Below are 13,344 nucleotides of genomic sequence, written 5' to 3'. Positions count from 1 at the left end.
TATAATGATACTGAGATGAAGAAATCTACTGACTTTAGATCAAAGATTATGCAAAGCAGCTGCTTTATAGAACTTTTAATGTGAGGGTTTTTTTTTTTTTTCAATAATGCAGATTATATGGTAGGGAGAATACAACTGTTCTATTTCTTTTGGTCAAAAAATCACTTGGTCTTCTTCATCCTGAGTTAATGATTGTTGTCATTACTTTTCTTACTGTTTTCTTACAAAAGTTGTATTTCCTGTGGATTAACTCCCCCTCTCAATCTTCTTAAGCATCTCCCTGTAAGCTACCTAAGAACAGGAAGACAGAAGCACGCGAGGTATACTGTACGGAGGTTATAAGGTAAGGAAAAATCTAACTATTTTGCACCTAAACTTAAATTATCAAGCACTGGTCATCATTTGGTGATTTCCTTGGAACAATGTGGAAAAGGCTTACATAGAAAACACAACAGAAGAGGTTTGCTGAGAGCATACGGATGTCATTGGCATACATTTTGGATTTGGTCTTTTATATTTTCACTCCTGTTGTACAGTAGAGACCGTACATGTCCCATTACTTTCAATTCAGAAACATATCATAGGGAACATACTGCATGAAAGCGGTGGCATGCACAGAATCTTTCAGGGTAAATATGCAAAATGCTCGAGCTGACGGGAGGTCACGCTGTCGGAGGAAGCGGTCTGGCAGTTAAAAACTCATTTTCGGTCATATTTGAGAGATATGTTATTATGTTGAACCACTATCTTACGAAAATCCTTAATCAAATGGAGAGGAAAGGGTAAACCTGTCTCCACATGACATGGAGATACGTCTCAGTCTCCATTTAAGTTACAGTGATGTCAATACAAGTAGGCCATGTGACAGTTTTACACATACAGTATGTGGGAGCTGATTTCTTTAAGATTTTTTATTTTTATTTTGAAGGTTCCTTTTAACACAATTGCCCCCAGGAGTCAAGTAAAGTTCTATTTAATTAAATTGACAATATTAAAAATGGATCAGTGCGCTTAGTAACAGTGGAATTGAAGACGCTTATTTATTCAGCTGCAAGTTACAGTTTGAGAATCTCCGGATGTAAACATAAAATGTTCCATATGGAGAAACTTTGAAGCTTTAGTCATATTTTGAGTGTGGAGGTGTAACTATATTTAAAGCACAGATGGCCATCATGACTGAGTGATGAGTCGGTCTGGTGAAAGCCAGACATCCGTCCTTCTGATGATAAAGGGACATTTCACTCAAAAAGTACTCTTGCATTTTGGAAATATGGTTGTGCTACAGAGCTATTTCAATCTGCATTCATTTGGGATTTTGTTAGATTTTTGTTTTTGAGTTTTATGCAAAGTATTCTGCCAAAGTGAAATGGAAATTCTAGCAAAATATTTGAAATTATAAAATTCAAATAACTAATAATAAATCAAGTTTTTATTTACAGTTTAGGGTATTTGCCTGATGCTCTGCTCCAGAGACTTTTGACTCAGTGCAAAAGTAGAACAAATTTCTAGATCACCAACTTAACAAGCAACCACTAGGAAGGAGTGCAGGGGTGAAATCATCGCATCTTGACATTCAGTTAAACAAACACTCTGCTGTCTCTAGCATGGGCATGCAGAACAGAGTAGTGCTGGGTAGAAAGGGTTTGTGTAAAAAAAAAAAGGAATGTTTTCAGTGTGAGGTCCAGTTCAACCCCAATGCCTGAGATTTGAAGAAAAAATACTAAAGAAATAATAATCAGTGCTTTCCTGATACTTAATGTGAAGAAAATAGAAAGTGCACTTTATAGTGTTTTTTCTTTTCCTGTCCTGTCCACTGAACTGCATCGTAAAAAAATTAAACAACAAAAAAAATTCCCTGAAAGTGTATTCTCAGTTTTTTCCCATGTGGGGATGAGAGATGGGCGATGATTTATAATTTTTCTAAATCTTACAATCTGGATTTAAATGGCTTTTTCAGTTTTAGTTAATTTACATAGTGAGTGAAGCGATAAAAACACTGATATATTACAGCGATACTGCTTGTCATCAAGACATACAGAATGAAAAATACTATTCTTCAAAACGCCTACCTTTAGCATAAAAAGAAAGTCTACAGGTAATATAATTTCTTATAATATTCTTATATTGTGGAATTCAGATCAATACTTGTACAATCTTGTACAATCTACCAATCAGTGATGAAAATGATACTTCCATGACGCATGTTATACATATCATATACATCATGATGTATATTGAGTAATCTACTGACAAGAAAACATTGAGTTGAATTTACAGCAATTTGATCCTATTTTCTGGTAATCTATGACATGCTTGGTACCAATGAAATCACCGGAATCTCACCTTTCCTTTGGTGAACTGGTCACCTGAGCTTTAACACAGTGCCCCCTAGAGGCCGGCAGGGTCACAGCCTTCCCAGCAGTGGAGAGGGACATTTGGGCAGCTTCAGCAGAAAAGGGCAGGGACAGTTGCAAGTGGTATACAATATATTTGACTCTAGGTTGGAAACTTGATCTCATTAATCCTAAATCTTTACACATAAGGGTTTTTGTTTATCTATAAAACTGTGTGATCTGCTGCCAAATAAGAGCCAGTCATGCAGGAAATGTTTTTCAATACACAATCAACAGTTATGAATACAGTGAGTTTCGCATCATACCCTGAAAGTACATTTCTAACTGCCGACAGTTAGAATTCTATACAGGTCAGGCTCAAGCTCAGGGGAAATATCATAAGAATAAACACACTTCCCACACTCAACAAGCATGCCACACACACGTACCGCTTCCATTTATAACTATGACTCATATGTCCCTTTCGCCTTTAAGTATAACTTACATTTATTATTAGTCAAACCTTGGGTTTTGGTGTGTTCAGGGCATCAGTCTAGTACAAGCAGACAGCTGTGCAAAGGTTTTTATTGATCAGTGCACACTTTAATGTAGCTATGCAACATGTTTACATGCATTGGTTAGAAAGATGCTGTCGTGACAGTTGGGTGTAATCTAAATACTGAGTACCTGCGCATACCACCTCAGAAAGGTTAGGCTGACTAAAAGCTGCACCAGGCAAGAGTTTTATGCAAAAATCCAGCCGTCTTATCAGCTGAAATCACCGATTGTGGCTGCGGCAGAGAAGAGCGTCCCATCCCCTCATTTGAGATGCTATAGTTTCACCCTATCTGCCCAAATGTAATTCTGGTGTCAGCATGGTCACTGGTGGGAAATCTTCTCCACACCGGAAGTGACAAATCCAAACTTAAAGGACAATTCCAGTGTTATTGGAGCTCATTTCCTGCATTCCCTTATTATTTTACATCACTATAGTTTTCCAGTGCTTTTATCACCTTATGAGATATTTGCTATTTTTCCCTCATCTTAGTTGTTTTTCAAAGTAAATATTTTGAATAAACACTGTCTAAATATTACAAGGTACTCCCACCAAAGAGGAGGGCACACATTTTAAGATGTAATTGTCCAGAGGCATTCTGGGAAATGTAGGAAATCACTAACTGAAATAGAAGTAGACAAGGTAGGTTGAGGGAAAGTGGATTCACCAAAAAAGCCAATTACAACACATAAAATAACTTGTGGAATACATTGAACATCACAAACTGATGATATCTTATAGTGTTAGAGGATTCCCAGGGTGGATTTTTCCTTTAAAGCAACTTACATTTACATAGCATCACGTAGCATTAAGTTCTGATACTATAGATAGCATGAGCTTCCTCTTCCAGTTTTGTTATCTAAATCTATATTTGTCTATTCTAAACAACTCTCTCCTGTACTGTAGAGAATCCTCCCCATTAAGATAAAATGATGTATCCGTATTTGGAAATATTTCCTCTGTGAAAGGTTGTGCAGGTTATTGATACGCCTCATATTTTTTTCTCTAGCCCACAATGGCGCATCACAGATCAAAGACGTGACAGCTCCTACACATTGAAGTATCAATGTTATTGGGATGTGTCATATTTCGGATATGGAAGTATATGAGTAATAAAAACCCACACCAGTAGTAGTACCAGTATGAAGCATCCGCAACTTTCCATACTGTAATGTGGCTGATTACTAGATCCAAACAGGAAATACTTCTTCTGACACATTGTTGTTAAAGATATGTTCACTGTCCTCTCATTTGAATAGCGTAGGTCTCTATCTTTCCTGCCTTTTCCACATAGGCTGGTGTGAGAGTTTTCCGCAGCCAAACCACCAGGCAGTCAGATCCAATCACTGTCTCAGTCTGATACTCTTCACAGTTTGTGACCAAAGCTTTTCGTAACTTTGCGAAAACAAATACTTTGACTTTGATGGGATTCTCATAGAGGAGATAAGAGCGAAGAGGAGACGATAAGCCCAAACGAGAGATCAAAGTGGAAAGCCGCAAACAAGTTCAGCGCTCTCACTTTCTACTGAATTCCTGTTTCTGTGGGTGTGCACTTGCATGGTACATATGGTGGTCGCTGTTTGGTTATAGATGCACGCTTCCCTACTGCCTCGAAGAACTCTCTGATCTGCTAAGTAGATAGGTGAGAGATAAGTTTCTGCAGCAACACTTCACTTAAGGAATGCATTTACAAAGTATTCTAAGGGTATACATGATTATTTACAATGCCATAATGGCATTAATTGCAGCCATAATGCGATCCTTTATTATTTGCTTTATAAAAAGACAGAGAGTTTCTAAAGGCTTGCACAGCATTATAACAAAAAAAATATAACCCACGCCATCATATTTTACATGTCATCATACTTTTACGTAACATGTTCTGTTCATCAAAGCATTCAGAAGGGGGTTGGTCCAATATGGTTTCACTTGACAAACTGGCAGAAAAACAATAATAGCACAGCACGCGATAATACGCTGTTCATTCCAGGAACTATGTTATCTGATTAGGAAATACCATCGGGTTTAGCATCTTTGACAAACCCAAATCCCAGTGGTTACAGGTCATAATATCATGTACTCTACTGCATAAAAGTAGAGCAGCACGCTCTCCTACTCATTCTGTAGACTGCCGTGATGCTATCAGTGTGTGTGTGTGTGTGTGTGTGTGCATGTGTGTGTGTGTCATTGCACCTGTGCACAACCACAGCCTCTCTGTCAGACAGCCCTGTTTGCTCTGGTAAAGGAACTGAAGGCCTTCACGTTTTCTGCTGGCTTCAAGCACAAAAGAACATAATGGGTGCAGTTCATTAGATTAGATACAGACCCAGGTATACTCTGGCCTTCACTTTTGCAATCCAAAAAGTCTCTCTTTGGGAAAGATGTTGAAGTCTAGGCACCACCATGCAGCTACTATCAATACTTTGTGTCTTTGATGAATCAATTGTAAAATGCAGTCTTGCAGGCCAACATGCTACTTTTTAAACGTCTCCCACAATTGTTCATATTGCAGTTACAGAATATCACTGAAGTGTGCGTTCTCAGGTATAATCACCACAAAACGACAACTATTTTTAAGACTAAATTAGGTAAATTATCGGTACATCTCCAAACCTTTAACTACTAGGTTAGCTAGCTAGCCAGCCAACTGCAGCTCACATGACTTCAAATCAAGTTTAGCTTGTGATATGATGCTTCTAACACCACACATTCAGTAAAAATGTGTAAACCTTTGAAAATTGCAAGTTTGGACTCCCCCAGTAAAGTAAGGCCTGCCAGGCTGCAAAAGTCCCAGCAAAAGTCCCCCAGGCGTAATGGTTGCATTGTAACATCAACATCAGTTGCTTTGCTAAATTAGCCTACAGGCTAGTTAGCTAGCTAACAAGCCAAAAACAATAAAAACCAACAATTTGACAGAGAGTTCACTGTGTCACAGTAACCTACAGTACATTTGGAAACAAATTATCAGACTTTTGCTTATAACATAATTGACCTACACCCACACAATATCTTTTTCTGGTGTCTCTGTATTTCTAGCCTGGTTGTTATATATTTAGCGGTTATTTGTGAACAGCCAGTCCTCCAATGCTCCATGGTGGAGCCCGAGGTGGTTTATAGGAGATTTGTAACGCAACTGCAAAGCCTCTATAGTGAACGATTCATCTATCCTCTGTTTCTGCAGCGATGCCAGAGACTGCCAGTGAGAGCTTGAGATGTGGCCAACAGCACCAAGTACAGCCACAACATGAAAAGGGCAAGCGGGCAGAAGAGCCATGCCCCCCTCCTCCTCCTCCTCCTCCTCCTCCTCCTTCTCCTCCTCACAGGGACATGGTGTCGCCTCCAACCACTGGAAGCCAGGTATGAAGGCCGCCTCTCCTTCTGACCCAGTTCCATCCAGTCTTCCATCCAGGGGAAAACCAGCATTAGGAAAAACTGTAATCCAAAAATTACATTATGGAATCATGTGGGAATATCCATACTGTATAATGGCAGCCATACAGTCATGAAATGCTTCATATTTTAAAAGCAATGTTTCTTTTTTGATGGAAATTGCGTTGGCTTGATGTGTGTGTTTATTGATAGATATTTCCCTTGAAGTCACAGGGGGTTAACACACACACAGAAGGGGATTTTACTGTAGCACCTATGTAAAGGTTGTGTGTGTTCAGGTTACGTTATTGCGAATGTTGAACAGAAACAGTGTGTATTCATCGGTATTCATCATATTATCTCAGAAATTATGAAAAAATTCCCCCATTCTATGCTGATGAATGATGAAAAGGTATTACCTGGTATTGGATCATCATCAGTATAATAACTATTTCACGTTTAACCGCATAAAAGCAAAGATCATCTTCCTTTCTGATGTATTTCTTGATTCACAAGCTGCTTTCCTGTGAACAATATGAAACCAAATTTGTAATAATTCAAACTCATATCATCTCCCTACCAAACATCAACATCCACTCTGAGATCTCCATACTAAAGTCTTACTTTAGCACAAAGCCTAGACCTCAGCTTATTAGGGCGAATCATTTTTTCCCTAACTAGCATTAAGTTGAGTGTTACTTGGACAAATGTTTGTTGACAGTATATGAAAATGTCAGGGTTTGACATTTCCAGATAATCCCTGTCACGGCTGGCGGTGCCTTGATGGCCTCATCTCACCACCAAAGTCTTCTACAGCAGGTGAGGCTGTCTGACTGTTTGCAGCCGCTGCCTTACAAATGTTCTGCTTTTAAAATGTCTCTACTCAACTCCACCTTCTGCTGCAACCACATCAGTTTTTTATGGTTTGTTACCAACAACTTGTAGATGTATTCTCACCAACATGGTATAAGTTTTGTTATTTACTATTCTCAGGCATATACAAACAGTGAACTGTTGCTGTCCTGTAAAAAGATATATGATAACAACAAAAACAACGTCTTTGAATCCTGTGTGTATGCTGTGAAGGATACATTAAATATCTAGAACTCATATTTTCAAGAAATCAATCAGCTTTTTTTTAGTTCGAATACAATTTGAATATCTACTTAAAATAAAAAAATAACAATGTGAGTTAAGAAACGCGTCTGTATTTAGGCCTCAGTAGTGCATATGTGTTTATTGTACAGTATAGGAGTTATTAATGTGGCATTGTTAGCGTGTTTAATGCAGAATTGTGCAATTAGTGTCTGTAGTACAAGGTTATATATGTACTTAACAGATTATTGATAGATTTATTTCCAGTTCTGAGCATCTGTGGAAGTAAACTATCCTGTTGTGGACCTTGTGTTTTTCTCCCCAGTGTTGGGCTGGTGTGGAAAGCAGGAAGCAGAAGCAGTACAGACCGTCAGTGCTGCGTCAGGTTTCCCAAGCAGCTTCTAGACGACAACATGGTACACATTTGACATTTGACTGTCCCTCACTGCATTGGGAATGAGCAAGCAGGATAATAAAATCAATGTGTGCAATATGAGAAATCCATAAAATCAGCTACTTATGTACCATGTCTTTGTCTGCTTTATGCTAGCCCTTGTGCATATTCAGTGACTTTGGACATAATTAATTTGCTATATTTATAAAACACAATTGTAGACTACCTAAAATTATTTTTATTCCCTGTTGAATTCACTTCACACAATTCCTAAAATGAATTTTCTTAGTTTTCCAACTCCATGTCCTGGTTATTAAAAGTTTACACAGCTATCTAAACTCTTTGAATATCAAAATATGCAAATACATTGTGTTTTGCATGGCTTCACCGTCACATGAGATGCATCAAAAGTCCAGTGCGTTTGGACCTTTATGATTCTAAAGAGGATTTTAAAAGCATTCTTTACCTATTTGTGCAACACAACATCTATAGAACCAGCACAGGTATAGTAGTAGCATTGCATCAGCATTACAAACATCAAATTATTGATGACAGAATTAAAACAGACTTCTCCTCCTTCTCTTGCAGAGAACAGTGTATCTCCACCCATCTCCCTGTGCAAGGCAGAGGTGGACACAGGCCACCGCCCCCGCTCGTCCTCCCCACCCTCGGGCTCCTCTCCCAGGCAAACCCGCCACACCCTCCCCCTGAGGGGAGACGAGCCAAAGCAGAGCTCCATGGAGGCCAGGCAGCACGATGGGTGACTGACTCCTATTTACACTGCATGACAAACTATGGAAATGAGTCAGTGCATCATTGCCATAGGGCTACTGTGAATGGCCGTGATGTCTGTAGAGTATCAGTTTGAGTGTGAAGGTGGTTCCGCTGACATCCTAGACACTTGAGATCATTGAGACTTTCCTGTGTCCTCCAGCAGCCCAGGGGGTGCTAGCACTCTGTTTGTGAGTGGACTCTGCCGCTGGCCTGGGTGTGATGCAGCACCTGAAGATTTCCCCAGCTTTTTGAAGTAAGCAGAGCGCTGAATGCTGCATTCACTGTTTCACTATAATGTATTGGCATTGTTGAGAAGGTTACTTTGAAATTGTCCATAGTTACAGATTACTGATTAGCTATAATGTAATGCATTGGACCACTCTAAGTCAGTAATGTCTCTCCATAGTTTGACGTTGAACAGTTAATTCCAGTTTACAGACAGAATATCATTGTTGCCCACAGCTAAGATTAATTGTTACTTCAAGTTGTTTAACATAATGCTTGTGTCTGCAATCTAAATGCCCTTTTCAAACATGTTTCTAACCACTTACCTCCATGATCTGATTGTTTCTCTGCAATTCGAAATCACTGAAATGACTAATTTTGTAATCAGGTTACCTGTAATTCTGCTAGCTGCAGTTTGCTTCTGTACTAGCCTACTGTCTGTCTTCCAGGCATCTCCATTCTGAGCATGGTCATGGTGACAGAAGCATTGCTCAGTGGAGGGTCCAGCAGGACATGGTTCAGTATTTGGAGAGTCAGGTGGGTTCTTCCACTACACCATGCATGCTTTAGCAAAATTTAATGTGTCAAAAAAACAGGATGCACACTACCTTCCCCAAACTTACTAATGATTTTTAATACCTCAATTACTGTCTTCTTGCCGTTAAAGAAAATAAATAGTAAATATGAAGAGAGAAGTAGTACAAAGAGTCTGCACAGTTTAAAGTTATAGCCTAAAGTATGAAGAAGTAGCTATGATCAATTTTGGGGCAGAGGAAAAATATGCAGATGTACAGTATCTAGTAGAACAGAAGTTTGTTACTTAGCAAGCACAATAGTTACTGTTTTTCTAACCATCCCATCTTAAAGCACTACTTGTCTTGTAAAGTCTTTCCTTATCTCATCATTTTTACATGTCTCATTACATGAAGCTGATCCCATACAGACTGTTTGTATGGTGATACAGTATACTGTCAAAAGGAAAATGAATCCTGAAATCACTTACTTCTGCTGCATTTGATGTAAGATCAAACCTTTAATGGGCATTCTCTCTTTCTTTTTTTCAGCTGATTCTGGAAAAACAGAAACTCTTCGCAATGCATCTGCACCTGTCTGAACAAAAGTACACTGATTTGGTATGTTGGTTCTGATCCCTCTTATGGCTTAAGCAATGGCTCTCAATTTAAATTTGACCTTGTCCAGGAACAGAGAAAACTGTTTGAACTATTTGATTCAAAAAGATCTAATGTTGGTGAGTCCAGCTCACTCATCACTGTTTAGGAGACACTTTTGGATTTCACTCTTAAGTTGGAGAAGATTTGCCACCAGTGACCATGCCTAACACCAGAATTTAATTTGGGCAAATAAGGTGAAACTAAAGCATCTCAATTAGTGGGGATCTCTGCAGTATCCTCACTTTGTGATTTAGACTTTAAGAAGCAGCTTTGTGAGAAAACTTAAAAGACATCGCCCGAATCATTCTGAGTTGCTCGACTTTTCTCCTGGAAAGACAAGGGATGAAAAGCAGTGTTTGTTGTCATGTCCTCCTCCCCCCCCCTCCTCCCAGAAGGCGGTGTCAGACTGGCCCTACAGCCATGCTCTCCTCCTGCCGCGGCCTCAGGCAGCAAACGGCGACGGAGCCCCGCACTGGGCCGCTAAACATCCAGAGGAGCTGGCCCAGCACGGCTACTGGCCCGCTGGCCCTGCCCACCTTCTGCCAGGTAACGCAGCTCTCCACCAGCACACTGCGGTGTTCGTGTAGCTCAGTGGAAAGCGTGTCCGCCTGCTGAGTGACCACACACTCCTCATACCGCTTGCTGTTTTGGTGATGGTGTTGTCTAATTGCCACTGAAGAACAGGCGTGTTGCTTTGGTTGGCTGCTTCACAGATTTGGTCCCCAGTATTGAGTGTTACAAATACAACAACATCAGGCCTCCCTACACCTACGCCTACCTGATAAGATGGGTGAGTTGTCTACGGTACAAAAGGCTTAATGCAGTCTGGTTGGTATTTTTACAAAGTATCGTCACTGATCTGTCATTGCGTTCGATATTCTCTCACAGTTTTCTGTCACAGTTTCTCACCCTGTTTTTCACACTGCTGTTTGGCTACCGCTGTATTCCCACCACACATGCAGTCCATACTGGAATCTCCGGACAAGCAGCGCACTCTGAATGAGATCTACACCTGGTTCACCACCATGTTCTACTTCTTCCGACACAACACCGCCACCTGGAAGGTTGGTCAAATACAACTGCATTGTTTTTGATTGTAATCTCCTCTTTAACGGTGCTACGTGTTAACATCAATAAATCATGACCATATTCATTTTGAGACATATTGTATAATAGAGTATAATTACCATAAACAAATGAGACTATCGCCAAGAAGATTGGCAGACTCTATACTGCATTTTACATTGTGTGCCACCGGGTCGGTTTTGGTGGGAAATCTGCTGGATTCATGTTTACTTTGCCAATAATCCACAACTTTATTCCAGTTCCACTATTCTAACTGCGTAGTTTCAACTTGATGTTAGCTTACCTGGTCAGAATGCATATTGGCATATAAGTATCAACAGGAAGCAATGGGGTTTATGGGAAATGTAGTCTTAATTGAGGGAAACACAAAATGTACATAGCACTGTTAAAATCCATGTCATTCCTTTGTTTTTTTCAGAGCATTGAATAGCCATATGATATAATATAGCATACTATAAGACATAATATAACTGCTGTAAGAATTGACGTTCATGCATATTCCTCCTAAGTCACATAAAAACGTAACTCGCACATGCAGAGTGCAAAACTGAACTTCAGTAACATTACGTGAGTGAAATATTTCACCGCTCCTTCCGCTTCTATGCTAATGCAAGTTTCCTGTTCTACCCAGAATGCCGTGCGCCATAATCTCAGCCTGCACAAGTGTTTCGTACGGGTGGAGGGAGGGAAGGGAGCGGTGTGGACGGTGGATGAAACAGAATACCAGAGGAGGAAGGGACAGAAGTATCACAGGTAACAGACAGAAACACCTGGCAGTACACCCTGCTTTCTGCTGTCAGTGTATTTGATACTTTGGTTTTGGCCTAGATACAAAAAAGGGGAGGTGTAGTGAGAGTTAAATTCGTCAATGCATACTTTGTTGCGTGTTTTCAGGGATTGTCCTGTGAAGTGGCTGACCAGCTACTCCCAATTCTGTCCAGAGAAACCCTGAAGACGTGAGACTGCTGCACTGAGCCGGTAGCCTCTAAACGTTCCCTCATTTCCAGCAGAGAGCGATAAAGTGTCACTGCTCATTTTATCCGGACCATCATCCCCATGTAGGGCTTCATCCTGCATGCCAGCACTGAAGAATCATGTGAAATAGCAAATGTTTTGTTCTGTGTTATTTTCAAATATATTGTGAGAAACTGCAGCAGTGAATATAAAGACATTTTGTATAAATACTTTTTAATGCCATGAGAATTGTGAGGAAATAAATTCAGTTAACTTTGATTTTTTTTTTTTGTTTTGTTCCTGAAGTCATAGGGGGCATGTGTCTGGTTTTACAGATACAAAAAGCCTCATTTTATGAATAGATGAACACATACATGAACCCTGCTTTGCTCTCTGATCTGATCTCTGCAGGGAAAATCCCTTAATCCCACATGGTTGCTTTATGTACAGTATAGAGAAATGCTCTCCTAAACTCCTGCAGCTTCTTTTGTTGATGCTCCTTAACATTTTTACCACTTTGATTTTGACAGGTTCTTTCTTACAAAAAAAAGGGCTGAAAGTGGGTCATTGGTAGAATCAGATATTTTCTTTCTTTTGACTAAAAAACAAGAAACATTTCTCAGTCTCGTCGCCAATGTTTGTTATCATGATACTTCAGGTTAAAGCTGAGTAGACTCAGTTCTACACTGTGTTTTATTGAAAGCGCTGCTGGTAGTGCCAGTAACTCGCCGTACCTCTCATCCTCTCATATTTCTGCTCTAACAACTTGCTGTGGCAGGTGCTTATTACCTATCGGCTTCCTCTGTACATGATTGCATCAAACAGGTGTCGCCCTGCAGACTGCTGGGAGCTTTGTGTCCGCTGCATTTACAGTTCCATAAACAAGCTGTTAACACACGAGGCGAATGGAAAGGCATTTCCTTTCTGGGGCTTTCTCTCTAATTTACAGTGGAGGAAAGTTTTATGAAAGAGCGCTCGGCTGGAAAGTGAAGATGGTGTGGGATAATCTCAGTGTTTTCAGCTGTCTGGTGTACGTGCATGAGATGTGTATCTTGTGTGTTTGAGAGCACAAGAGGGTCTGCAAGCCTGAACACTTCAGTCCAACACTTCTTTTGTTCCAAGTGACTGGATTTATGTATTTATCTTGTTATATTAAAAAGATTTGAGACCTCCAATGCATTTTACTCATAGTCTAATTTAGCTTCACAAAATGAATACATTTTCAATGCAACATAATCAGTAATTTCTATAAGCAGTCATTTCCTAATATAGGATATTCAATTTTCTATAAAATTTGTGTGTGTGTGTGTGTGTGCGTGTGTGCATGTGTGTGTGTGTGTGTGTGTGTGTGTGAAAATCTAAATATAAGATAATGATAACGTGTTA

At 39.8% G+C, this 13,344-nt stretch overlaps 1 protein-coding gene across 3 annotated transcripts; it reads left to right on the top strand.

Moving 5' to 3' along the window:
- The first annotated feature begins 292 nt into the window (after window positions 1-292).
- On the top strand, window positions 293-13,127 carry foxp3b (forkhead box P3b). 3 transcript variants are annotated; one of them, XM_071529126.1, is made up of 13 exons: window positions 293-343; window positions 6,071-6,246; window positions 7,012-7,077; window positions 7,679-7,769; window positions 8,336-8,507; window positions 8,685-8,774; window positions 9,196-9,283; window positions 9,811-9,879; window positions 10,311-10,464; window positions 10,632-10,708; window positions 10,881-10,982; window positions 11,636-11,757; window positions 11,899-13,127. In XM_071529126.1, exons 2-13 carry the CDS (start codon window positions 6,073-6,075, stop codon window positions 11,954-11,956), a joined length of 1,263 nt encoding a protein of 420 aa, XP_071385227.1. In that variant the 5' UTR covers window positions 293-343; window positions 6,071-6,072; the 3' UTR covers window positions 11,957-13,127. The 3 variants fall into 3 exon arrangements, with proteins under 3 accessions (XP_071385227.1, XP_071385228.1, XP_071385226.1); XM_071529127.1 differs by having other exon boundaries at window positions 8,682-8,774; window positions 10,314-10,464; XM_071529125.1 differs by having other exon boundaries at window positions 8,682-8,774.
- Window positions 13,128-13,344: the final 217 nt, after the last annotated feature.

This window comes from Centroberyx affinis, unplaced genomic scaffold, assembly GCF_046629955.1.
Source record: "Centroberyx affinis isolate AG114_WGS23_722 - 3 ecotype Tasmania unplaced genomic scaffold, CSIRO-AGI_Caff_v1 ptg001768l_1, whole genome shotgun sequence".
Classification (NCBI taxonomy): domain Eukaryota; kingdom Metazoa; phylum Chordata; class Actinopteri; order Beryciformes; family Berycidae; genus Centroberyx; species Centroberyx affinis.
The sequence above is the reverse complement of the archived record's forward strand: the minus strand, read 5'-3'. Positions and strand labels throughout refer to the sequence as shown.